Source organism: Schistocerca piceifrons, chromosome X, assembly GCF_021461385.2.
Source record: "Schistocerca piceifrons isolate TAMUIC-IGC-003096 chromosome X, iqSchPice1.1, whole genome shotgun sequence".
Taxonomy (NCBI): domain Eukaryota; kingdom Metazoa; phylum Arthropoda; class Insecta; order Orthoptera; family Acrididae; genus Schistocerca; species Schistocerca piceifrons.
The window spans coordinates 274,378,063-274,390,735 of record NC_060149.1 but is presented as its reverse complement, the minus strand read 5'-3'; the positions used below and the strand labels follow the sequence as shown (position 1 = coordinate 274,390,735).

Below are 12,673 nucleotides of genomic sequence, written 5' to 3'. Positions count from 1 at the left end.
AAAATGCATACCGTACGAACTATGAGAACTTCTTCACCTTCGATACTGTGAAACAGATCTCTTCTACTTCCATATTTCTTTGGGTGGCGGGGGGGGGGAGGTCGGAAGAGCTATGAGTCCTTGTTCTGTAGAAGAAATGTGTTTCACAATAACGAAAATGAAAAAGTGTTCAGAGATCATAAAGTATGCACTTTTACAGCCCATGTTTACTGCACGTTTTTTTGTTTCTTTTTGTCCATATTACCACCTCTCAAAATTTGGAAAGCAAAGTGCATGCAGTAGAGGAGATTTGTTTCGCAGTATCGAAGATGGTTCAAAATGGCTGAGCACTATGGGACTTGACTTCTGAGGTCATCAGTCTCCTAGAACTTAGAACTACTTAAACCTAACTAACCTAAGGACATCACACACATCCCTGCCCGAGGCAGGATTTGAACCTGCGACCGTTGAAGGTTTCATGAAAATATCTGGTCAACTCATATTAACCTAGTTCAAGATGGTCTCATGAACAATTGAGCCTCGCTCTATCCGAATACGATTCCAGTGTCTTAACCACTGGGTGAAGTCTCTTTGTGTTGTTGTGTCTCCTGTGCTTTCTTCTGTTGCGCGTAATTCTCTTTTTGTATCTCACCCACTGCTTTGATTCTTCTCCCTTATTATTTTTCGTAGAGCTAGTTTTTCTTTTGTGTTATGTGGCGAGATATGAAAAGCGTCATTCATTCTCAAATTGTAGTAACGCTTTCTCCACTAAGCAGTATTATAATTTAGGTGTTCCATAGTATCCCTAAATCAGTCCATATCGATGTTGAGATTATTTCTTCAGCAAGTTGATGTCTGAATCTCTCCTCTATTTTTGTAAGCATCGGGGTAAATTTCCGTCCAAGATTTACAGTCTGTGGGATGTTAACGCTACTTGTAAAGAAATACAGAATCCCCTCCTCCTTATGCAGCTTGTCATGGACACACTTGCGAATTACTTAAACCAGACTGTGAAATGTTCTTCCAATCATCGATGTTTCAAGAGTCTTCTCAGTTTCACTCGCCCTATTTTTAAGGAAACGACTTTTTTACCGCTAAGTGGTGTTAGAGACAGTAACTGAAGAATGGTGCCCTTTCTCCTTAAAAAAAAAAAAAGTCGCGTCAGTGCCACTGGAACCCTTTATCCTTTCGGGCAATTTTCGTTATGTCAGCAACTACAATTTGTCTCTCTTCAATTATTTTACAATTCTCGCATTTTTGGACACTGTTTTCCATTTTTCTGGAATAAGATCCAATCCACTTTTTTTGCTGTTTCAGAAACGCCTGTTGTTCTTGGTTTTTCTTTCCATCCAAGGACCTCCAGTAATCACTTTCTCCGTCTCTAACAAAAGTTGCCACTACACAAAAATTTTATGAGATCCAGCATCTTAACAGACATTGTATAGTCAATCTAGATAAGCAATAACAGGAGATGAAGTTCTTAGAAACACCTACGGTTGTTGTGCAATACGCAGAGCGACATCCTGTTGAAGGGGTAGGTAAAGCAGACCGAAATTGAACCCTTGGATCCGATTAATGTCTATTACTCTCGTACATGCCCACCTTTGTGTGCTTTTAGGTGTTTTTTCAAATCATTTTAGCAAACGTTAATATCTTCCACATTTACATCTTAGATATATCATAGACTACATCACGCACAATCAGTCAACATACTAAAACGCAGAGCAAAAATTATGCTATTCGTCTATTGGTGACGTATAACCGTTTCTGACTCAGGGTGTTTTCGTGATGATGGAGAAGGGTATGTATGTCACCTAGATATAAGGTACCATGGTCCAGAAACGACTGAAACGTGTGTGTCACGATGGATGTAGACAGAAAACTCCACTAATACCCTGCGGATGGTGTAGTATCCACGCTGACATAGTCAGTCCAAATGTGAAATCTATAAAACTACAGTTTATTCTTACAAGTTGGCGTCTGTAGTCAGTCAGCCACAGAGAAATGGCGTTGCACTCGGGTACGGAAATAGCAGACATGACAAGCAAATGGGAATCGTATGGAAGCTGACAGATTGTATCGGGTCACGTATCCACGTAGGAGACGTCCGACGCATCCAGGGTTCCAACTATTAAGGGTAACGGGGCAATGAGTACTGCAATACAACGGCCGCGGAGAACAAAAAACTGCGCAGAGTCCCCATTGGGAAGAATCAGTGCTTGCTCACGTGGATGAAGAGCTTTCAGTCAGCACTCATTAATAGCACGTCAAATGGATGCCGCAAACAATGCTGTAATACAGAAACAGCATCTACCCTTCCACCATTCAGAGAAAGTGTAGTCTTCAACTCCTGTTGTCGTCGGACCTCGCGTTGTGTTGAGCCAATGGGTGATGAGGGGGAGGGGGAAAGGGGGAGGGGCTGTAAGATCCATTCCCACTTTCCTGTGTATTTACTTTTTTCGGAAGATGCTTGTTTCACCAGAGACGAAATTCTCAATAGTCGCAATAGTCGTGGTTGCTCTGATAAGAATTATAGTTAACACAGATATGCAGATAACTTGTGGGAGGGATTAGTCAGAGTCTGGCTCCCCTACCTTAAGTGCACCAGTATTCATCATTCATCTAAGAGACTATTCACCGCATGTTTTAAAGATGGGCCACTTGATCTCTTGCCATAACACGTACACTATGTAATCAAAAGTATCCGGACACCCCAAAAACATACGTTTTTCGTATTAAGTGTATTGTACTGCCACCTACTGCCAGGTACTCCAGATTATCGACCTCAGTAGTCATTAGATATCGTGAGAGAGCAGAATGGGGCGCTCCACGGAACTCACGAACTTCGAACGTGGTCTGGTGATTGGGTGTCACTTGTTTCATACGTCTCTACGCGAGATTTCCACACTCCTAAACATCCATAGGTCCACTGTTTCCGATGCGATAGCGAAGTGGAAACGTGAAGGGACACTTACAGCACAAAAGCGTACAGGCAGACCTCGTCTGTTGACTGACAGAGGTCGCCGACAGCTGAAGAAGGTCGTAATGTGGAATAGGCAGACATCCATCCAGACCATCACTCAGGAATTCCAAACTGCATCAGAATCTACTGCAAGTACTATGAAATTTAGGCAGGAGGTGAGAAAACTTGGATTTCATGCTCGAGCGGCTGCCCACAAGCCATACATCACGCCGGTAAATGCCGAACGACGCCTCGCTTGGTGTAAGGATCGTAAACAATAGACCATTGAACAGTGGAAAAACGGTGTGTGGAGTGACGAATCATGGTGCACAATGTGGCGAACCGATGGCAGGGTGTGGGTATGGCGGAGGCCCGGTGAACGCCATCTGCTAGGCTGTGTAGTGCCAACAGTAAAATTCGGAGGCTGTGGTGTTATGGTGTGGTCGTGTTTTTCATGGAGAAAGCTTGCATCCCTTGTTTTGCGTGGCACTATCACAGCACAGGTCTACATTGATGTTTTAAGCACCTTCTTGCTTCCCACTGTTGAAGAGCAATTCGGGGATGGCGATTGCATTTTTTAACACGATCGAGCACCTGTTCATAATGCACTGCCTGTGGCGGAGTGGTTGCACGACAATAAAATCCCTGTAATTGACTGACCTGCACAGAGTCCTGACCTGAATCCCATAGAAAACCTTCGGAATATTTTGGAAGGCCGGCTTCGTGCCAAGCCTCACCGACCGACATCGATACTTCTCCTCAGTGCAGCACTCCTTGAAGAATGGGCTGCGATTCCCCAAGAAACCTTCCAACACCTGATTGAACGTATGCCTGCGAGAGTGGAAGTTTTCGTCAGGGCTAAGGGTTGCCAACACCATACTGAATTCCATCATTACCGATGGAGGGCGCCACAAACTTGTAAGTCATTTTCAGCCAGGTGTCCGGGTACTTTTTATCACATAGTGTATGTGGGTCCAACGTAGTGGAGCCCCAATCCACATTTCACATTTTGTTTGCGAGCGCAAACGTTAGACGCTCCCTGAAATATGCATGAGAAGAGCCAGGGCTGTTTTGTGGACATCTCTTTCGCCTGAACTGGTCCAATTGACATTTTCCTACAGGGTAATGTAAAAGTCTTGACTACAACATTGGTATTGTATGATCGGGTACGACGGAACTTCATGCGACCGTGTCATGAACTTATGGGACGATATTCTGAAAAACTGTTGAGAATTTAAAAATTTGTGTAAGTTGTGAGATAAATAAAATTATTTGAAAAATGTACCTGCTTTATCATCATTACCAGACTAACGCCAAATTGGCCAGAAGTTTTATGAGGAAACTAGAAAATTTCAGTGTTATTCGTGTCCCTACCTCAGATAGATACATTTGCCCTTCTCTATCACCACTGAACTTTTGTATCATCATCACAGAAACATCCTGTATGTGATACATGGAAGCACGCGCCCAAACGCGATTAGTACTTTGGTTTCATTTCTTCAGATATCTGAACTAAGACAACTTTCCACTTATCCTTTACGAATTCTCTCGACGAATTTCAACTCACTAGGAGTCTGTTTCAGTGGCTTGGCAATATTCGTGTCCAACCGTAAGATGCAACATGATACTCAGCAAGTAGTTTGTGGATGTTGGCAGCTATTCAAACCTCTAACTAGCCAGAATTGCGAAACAAGCCACAAATGGTTGCAGGTCCTTTCCTCATGAAGTCCTTGCTCTTCAGCAGCGCACTTAGAATTCTACGTAAGCCGCTTAGTGCTGTGGAGAGCTGAAAATTACGACACACGTTTGCCGCAAACCTCCAAGACAACGATACATGAGAAACTTCGTTCCTTGAAGTAGTCGCAATCACATTGAGAGTAACTCTTATTGTTAACCAGTAAAATGACTACTCTGATCAGGTTGTTAAGAGCAAACTCCTGAATTTTCTGTGCAATGAAGACTACCGAAACTTAAAATAAAGTATGCTTATTTTGTATCTTAAAGCATGAAGAAATCACACTTTTTTTCCACATGGCATCTTCAGTTTCGTTACTGTGTCCATCTTGTTGTTTCCTAATGTTAGTTCAGACAGATGCAGGGAACGGTTTTTAATTTCCTTTCCGAGATGCCTTTCTTTTATTTCTGTGGCCGAATGTTCTTGCTGATAATACATCGTCATGTTAACCTTAGACGCGAGGGAAAGACATGTGGGCGATCTGTGTGAGGGCCACGTAAATTTTGTTAACTGTGTTTTGGCGTATAAATCATTACGCTTCTTATGAGGATATGGAGTACTTTCCCGGTATTTATCTAAAATAGTGTGGAATGGATCTAAAAACATTATACTGATCCTAATCTGCCTTGCCTGTATTGCAAGGTAGTGCTCTGCGCAATACAGTATACGAACAGGTCGCACTGCAGTGGATTGTTTGTGTCATTCTCCAGAAGTGCCAAACTGCCCTTAGTACTCCGTTACTCGGACACTTTTATGCTGATCATCGAATACAGCTTCAGTTGCAGAAGTAACACACGACATATACATAATCATGTTCCAAACTATATCTGGGATATTGCAAGGTGGTGTTCAGGAGAGAAACTTCGGTATGAGTTTCTAATACAATATACTGTCCCATTGCTCGCTAATGCCGTTTTCATTTCGATAAGCTGAATGAAATTTTCTCGATGGTAAGATGTTTCTTTTTTTTCGGATGAAGGGCCAGTGCTTTCTTCGATTTCCATCACTGTAACTGTCAGAAGACTAAATGTCGACGTTGTCATGATATTCTTTTTACAGAGTTTGAGAACGGAAAGTTTCTGGAATGTAGTGGATGGTGTTGACAATTCTCATGTATAAGTATCGAGTACTAGTAGCGGAAGGCACCACATTCAGTGGTCACTCTAGGAGGATGGTGATGGGCGCATTGCTCTCTACGTCGACATTTTCGGCCACCTTTGAACTTTAATTGTAAGTTTCCTTTGTGTGCACGGTGCTTATTTGTACATCGTACTTAACAAGTGTCTTTGGCCTCAATATTTTTTACGCCAGATTTGAACAAATGCTGCTTCTTCGATAACTAAGTCTCTGACGAAGCGGCCTGATAGTACAGGTAGGAAAAAAAAAGAAAAGGAAGAAGAATAAGAAAATGGATACCCGTTTCAAATGTAGTAACTTATTTTGTATGTTTAAGATATATCATTAACAGAATATAATTCCATTTTCATGTATCACATCAAGTTTTTTAAAACAAATAAAACTTTGCAACATGCTGTAGACCTACAATTTTGCATTTCGTATGAACTATAATATCAATATAACGTACTAAACGTGAATTAAACATATATTCTATTGCGCTAGTTTCATAGAAGAGAGAGAACACACTAATTAAAGACTTACAAAGAACAAATCCCAAAGTCTATCCAATTGTTCTCTTAGGTGATAAAGTCTATAGTACCTCTGCCGTTTGTATGAAAAACTTCTTGTGCCATGTGGTTTCTTGTGCTGTGCGGGATTATCATGGTGCAGGAGTCAATACTAGTTTACAGTCATGCATGAACTCCATCGCTCCTGATACCTACTTACCACTTCTTTAATGCCTTTGTGAAACCTCCCACCCTGTTCTCCACTCATTGTCCCGAGGTTTTTTGGGAACTTGCCTAATATGAGAGAAGGAAGTGTTCCTTCAGACTCATGTTGCGTGCTAAGACTTTATGTCTTTCTAGCATATTGTTCACGTATTCCACATAGTTTGAGTCTTTCTTATTCCCCCCTCCCCAAGAACTCCTGAACCACTACTTTGAAACCAATCAAGCTCTCTTTTTCTTGATGAGTCATACATTCTTCAAAACGTTTATCTTTACTTGGTTCCCTGATTAGCAGCCCTACAAATATACCCTCTTTGGCGTTCGTCTCTGAGAGCGCAGGAAACTCGTTCGTTAAGTATTTAAAACGAGTGCGTCTCTTTGGAATGCCTTGGTAAATTGGTTCATTAGCCCCTATTTAATATGCAAGGGTGGTAGCAGAATTTTCTCGGGATCTACTAAGCTTTTTCCTGCGATATTTTTGGATCCTAAAATCATTGCATTTCTTCGAGGTCATTCTCGTGTTGTCCAGTGGTTCTTTCTATCTCAGCTGTCCCATTCACAAATGTAACTTGGGTATTTGGTATAACCTTGCTGTTGTCCTAACAACATGTACAAAATCTTCAAATCCTGTGCCTCTCTACCGATGTAGACTGTAACTTATTTTTTCGAATAGCAGCTCAGGATTCTCATACGTCTCCTTGGAATGGATAAAATGAGCGGCTGGAACTGATGCAGGAATATTGCTGTTATGTAGCAACACACCTTTTAAACTTCTCTTACTTGAGTCAATGAAGAGCCTCGAGTCTTCTGTTTTGTAATCAGCTCCTAACTTATTAATGAGGTTTGAAATCCCAGTGCAGTATACTAAAGAGTGCTCCTGCCTAAAACACAGTCCCAAACCTTTCTATTTGTGTTTGCAACGTGTTACCCGTGTTCCTGGAGCTCGTAAGTTCTTCTCTTTCAGCCTTGAAGCTAGAAGTTCTGAAGTATTCTTTGGGATATTTAAATATGTGACCAAATCGTTTAGCTCAAGTTCAATCAGAATCTCCAGAAGGCTCATCTGACGTACAATTTGATTCAGAATGCAGCATCTGCCGTGTGGTACAGGTCTTCTAGCAGACTCCAAATCAGGATAAATAACTCTCTTTTTGTTTTTGATATTGAAACATTTTACTTTACAAATGCAGAAATTCTTTTGGTGAACGCAACACCACCGGAACTCCTAAACTCAGGGAGTTCAGTTTTCCCTTTTACCATTTTCTTATCTCCGCAACATGAACGTTACACACTTTATGAGGGGTTCACGATTGCTCCTTAGCTGGGTATCACAGTGCAGGGAAGATCCTTGAGGAAGTAGAGGTAAAGTTGGAGAATACCCTAGAAGCTATGTCAACATATTACGACGACAACTCTCTCAAACTAAATCCCTCTACAACGACAGTTCGCGCTTTTCACTGCACACACGCCCAACAAATAGGAAGCTGCACGTTAACTGGAATGGGTCTACCATTGAGCACACACACCAGCCAACATATCTCGGAGTGACTCTTGGCAGGTCCCTCACATGTAAACATAACTGTGTAAAAACTCAAAATAAGGTAGCTGCAAGGAAAAATATCCTTAGAAAGCTAACTGGCAGTGAGTGGGAAGTCAAACCTGTTGTGCTTAAAATCACCGTTTTAGTAGTTTGCTTTTCCGCAGCTGACTGCGCGTGTCCTGTCTGGTCTAGATAGGCGCATACAAAGAACACAGATATAAGCCTTAACGAAACATGTAGGCTAGTCACAGGATGCATGAAGCCCACATCGCTGATAAAGCTGTACCAAGCTGTAGGATTCAGTAGTCCCAAGTCTCGTAGGAGAGTTCATGAACATAACGAGCAGTTCAAAAAGGCATTTGATGAGCACCATCCACTGTACGGTACACTTTGTGGATTAAAAAGACTAAAATGAAGATATCGGTTCTTCAGTTACACTTTCGATGAACCCCTGTCGGCTACCCTGTTTCAGAACATCCACCAAGGGATGCTGAATTAAACTACAAGTCTTGGAAAATGCTAACCCGTATCAGAACTGCTGTATCCCGCGTAGAGGTCAGTCTGATAAAATGAAGCCTACTAAAACATGAAGACTACCTCTGTCTAAACAAACTCACCACTGTACCGGAAGATTGACAGCTCCGGACACGAAAAAAGTAAAGTAAAGTATCCTGATCCCCAATTTTTACTCCAAAATAAATGCAAGATAAACACTTTGAACAAATAAAATAGTGCACTGAACCACTCTTCTAGATACTCTTGCGGGCACTAGTTCGCTAACTTATATCTGATTCCTACCAATATAACAGTAGAAAGTGGTACCACCTGCGGATATGTACTATACAATATTTTTAACTGCAAATATACACTAATGCAAAATTAATTACTTCGAATTCGCCCTTAACTTTGGCCATATTGCGTTTTTAAAGACGTTTAAATTGCCAATACTAAAATTATAAAAAACTATGTGTGATAGGACACAGATATTGATACTTTTGGATTCAGGTAAACGAAGTCAACATAAAAAAGTCTTATAATCAAAAAAGAAAAATCAGTGTTGATCAGTGTAGTTGTTTACCCTTGACAATGAAGACGACGGAAGTAATCGAAAGCTCTGATTCTTCTTCAGAATCTGTGTGGTTTGGTCACGGAGGGCTCTTTATCAATGAAGTACATCGTTGAAAAGTCCAAGACGGCTCAGATAATTTTTTAGGTTAATTCAGTTTTATCCTTATTGCGGGTGTTAGAGGATAATAAAACAGCTTTCAAATAGACACGTATTGATGTGCAGTAACTCTAAGACATTATTGATCTCCTCTTACCATTTGAATATCAGGCAATATCCAAGACCAAATGTCGTATTTCGAGCTAGGTGTAATTCACATTTTAGTGAGACATTAAATTCTGAGACTGGTCTGCAAATTAACTGTAAACAAAAATGAGTTCGTAACGAAAATGTTTTTACACATTGTAACAATTTTTTTCTTAGCATTGGTATTCTTCGTTTTTTTCTGTAAATGTTTTTAAATTATTCTAACGTTTAGACAATGTCCTGTATGACATAAATCATTTTGCTAACGGTTTTTTTCTCTCTTTTCAGCAACATCTATTGCTATGGAGATCTCCTGCACACGGTACAAATGGCCTCCATACACGACGATTCCAAAACATTTGTAGACATGAAGATGAAATTCTCTCCAAATGAAACACTGGAACGTTTTGAAAAATTCATGAACAGAACAAACAGAATGCCAGATAAACTTCAAGTCGAACTGTTTGTGAATGATACGTTCGACCCTCCTGGCAGTGAGTTTGAGCCATGGGATCCAGTGGACTGGGTAGAAAATCCAGCTTTCCTGGACAGAATCGATGACCCATTGTACCGCGAATGGGCATCAGAGCTGAACCATTTCTGGAAAAACCTTGGGAGGAAGATTAAGGATGACGTCAGGGAACATCCGGAACAGTACTCAATTATTTACGTTCCGAATCCAGTGATCGTCCCCGGAGGTCGATTTCGTGAGTTTTACTACTGGGACTCCTACTGGATCGCAAGAGGTCTCCTGTACAGTGAAATGTACGCCACCGTTAAAGGAATGCTGAAAAATTTTCTGGAAATTGTCAACACCTATGGATTAATACCAAATGGTGGGAGGATTTACTACATAATGCGTTCACATCCTCCATTACTCATACCTATGTTCAAAAGCTACTATGAATTCACAAAGGACATTGACTTCTTGAACGAGAGTATATCAACACTGGAGAGAGAATTTGACTTCTGGATGAAGAATCGTACTGTGACCGTCGAGAAAGATGGAGTGAAGTACACCTTGGCGAGATACAGCGACGATTCAAGCGGGCCTCGTCCAGAATCATACAGGTTAGTCACTCAGTTAAAAAATTTGCATTTCTTTCTCATGGTGATTTGCATGGATTATTTAGCGTTAAGATAACTATCTGCATCCACTAACTTTACTGGTGATACTTGGCTGTTTCCTTATTTATGTTCAATAAATATTAATAAAATCTAAGTGGAGGAGCAAGGAAACAGTGGAAACTGCAGGACGGGTAACCAGCTTTCCAGAAGAGGAGCGACTTCTTTCTACGCTACAGTTGGAAGATACTGAGCATGTCTTGCTGTTCTCATAATGCTGGGATGAACACTGCTTGACGACTTGGATTCGTTCAGCTCCTCGTTCGTCCTGTGCTTAACTCTGGTTTTACAAGACGGCGTAATGGTACTCTCCCTGTAATAATTGTTTCATACCCTGGAATAGTCTTTTACTAATTCTCACTACAACAAGTAGAATATTTGGGAAATTCTAGAATTATCTAGGCTCTGTCTGAGTTGCTTGGTTTTTTGGGAAATAAGTTAGTCTGTTGAATACTCAGGGATTAAGGATTGCACGTCCACTACCAAAGTTAAGCTTGATTTATAACATACGAAAACACATTAAATTATAAAACTTCGATCATTGCTATTGTGTACGCGGCTGTTTCGTTCACTTCACGTTTTCATGTGTGCATGTTGTGAGCTGAAGTGGTACTCGCTGCTAGCGAGTGATTGTCGCTCATGCGGGATAACGTGTCCTTACTTTTCTTTCAGACATTCCAATTGCTATTTTTTACACAATAGTAAGCAAACAGGCTTATAACCACATCCTGACCGTTGTAAAAGTAATTCTAGACGAATTGCATTAAGTCTTCTGCTTTGTGAACCTTGTATTTTTTTCTTTCTGAAATGTGATTTTGCTATGGAGCAGAGAAGGTGTCATGGTACTCTGTGTGAATAAAACGTCATAAGAACGAAAAGCAGTCCTGTCTCCTTCGTAAGCTTTCGTTTGCCCCACAGTCTGGGTGTTGAATACGAGTAAGGCAGCCCTTAGTCCACTGTCGTTCTACGGCTTAATGATCTGACATTCTAAGTGATATCTGACTTTGATAGCGAAGCAGTATTAATTTTTTTCTCTTACATTTATAATACACGACCACGATAATGGTTCTCTGAAATGCGGATGAAGTGCAGATTTGCCCGTCAGTAGATCAGGCAGTTGAGCTAAATGAACCTTTAGGTAAATCTTCTTCTGACTGTGTCTTATTTGCGATACTTAACTAAACGGCGCAGTTCGTAAAACGATGGATTCGAATTCCGGGCGAGCGGGCTACAGAGCACGTACCGGCTGCTTTGATTTAGGTTCTCGGTATTTTCCCTACATCACTTCCATGTACAGCGAATCACTGTAAAGTGCATGGCTGATGATACTTTCTATTGTACCATATATTAAGGATTTTCCCCTTGTATTCAGGGAAAACGATTTATTAATGGGTCCTTCAATAACGTCTCTGCCTCGCTTAGCTGAGCTATTCCTCAGTGTTCACGAGGCGCAAAATCCTTGGTGATGAAGGCGTTGCAGAATTTGCAAAAATATTGTTGCTACTATTGCGCAAACGTCGAAGCCATGTCTTCATCGCAGCTGCACTGTTAGGTAGTTTTGTTTGAGTGAGTGACTTTAAGCTGTTTGCCACGTAGTATCAGATGAGGCCAGCTATCACATCGACAAAACATAAAGTGCAATATCTACATTTTGTCTGATGTATACATAGCAAAGTTGTTGTGTCGTAGCACTTGAGAATGACCTAACACTGAAACTAGTAGTTGGATGATAATATATTACGATACAATGCTGATACTGTATGATACTGGTTTTGTCATTTGTATAATTTGCAGCTGCTGTGAAACTTTTCATCAACAAAATATTCCCGCTGCTGTTGCCTTCTGAGAACGCCCACCCGTGTGACTACAGGGCGGCATTGGGAGAATCTTTGACACACTGCCTGTCAGGAAAGAACAGTGTCGAATATACACCAGCCGAAGCCACTCACGATGAACGACAAATGAGGTGTCAATTTAGAGCCTCATTCAGAATTCCCTTCAAATTCATGGGTCAAGAGAGGTTAAATGGCATCTTTCAAAGTACCTTAAACACGGAGTACTGCACGGAAGCTAAAAATAGAGAGACAAATGACGGTTCACAATGCTTACAATTTAATAACAAACAAATTACTCATAGTTAGGTAATTTTCGAGAGGGTGAAAAGCTACTATGCGAA

At 41.0% G+C, this 12,673-nt stretch overlaps 1 protein-coding gene across 2 annotated transcripts in view; it reads left to right on the top strand.

Annotated features, from left to right (window-relative positions):
• The window catches only part of LOC124721112 (trehalase-like), a 254,065-nt gene that overhangs the window by 114,237 nt on the left and 127,155 nt on the right, over positions 1–12,673 (top strand). For both annotated transcript variants that reach the window (XR_007006270.1, XM_047245930.1), the window contains exon 2: positions 9,661–10,443. Coding sequence is in view for 1 of the 2 variants with exons in the window: in XM_047245930.1 (XP_047101886.1) it covers positions 9,661–10,443 (783 nt within the window). In the remaining variant the exon portion in view is untranslated. The remainder of the gene's footprint in view (positions 1–9,660; positions 10,444–12,673) is intronic.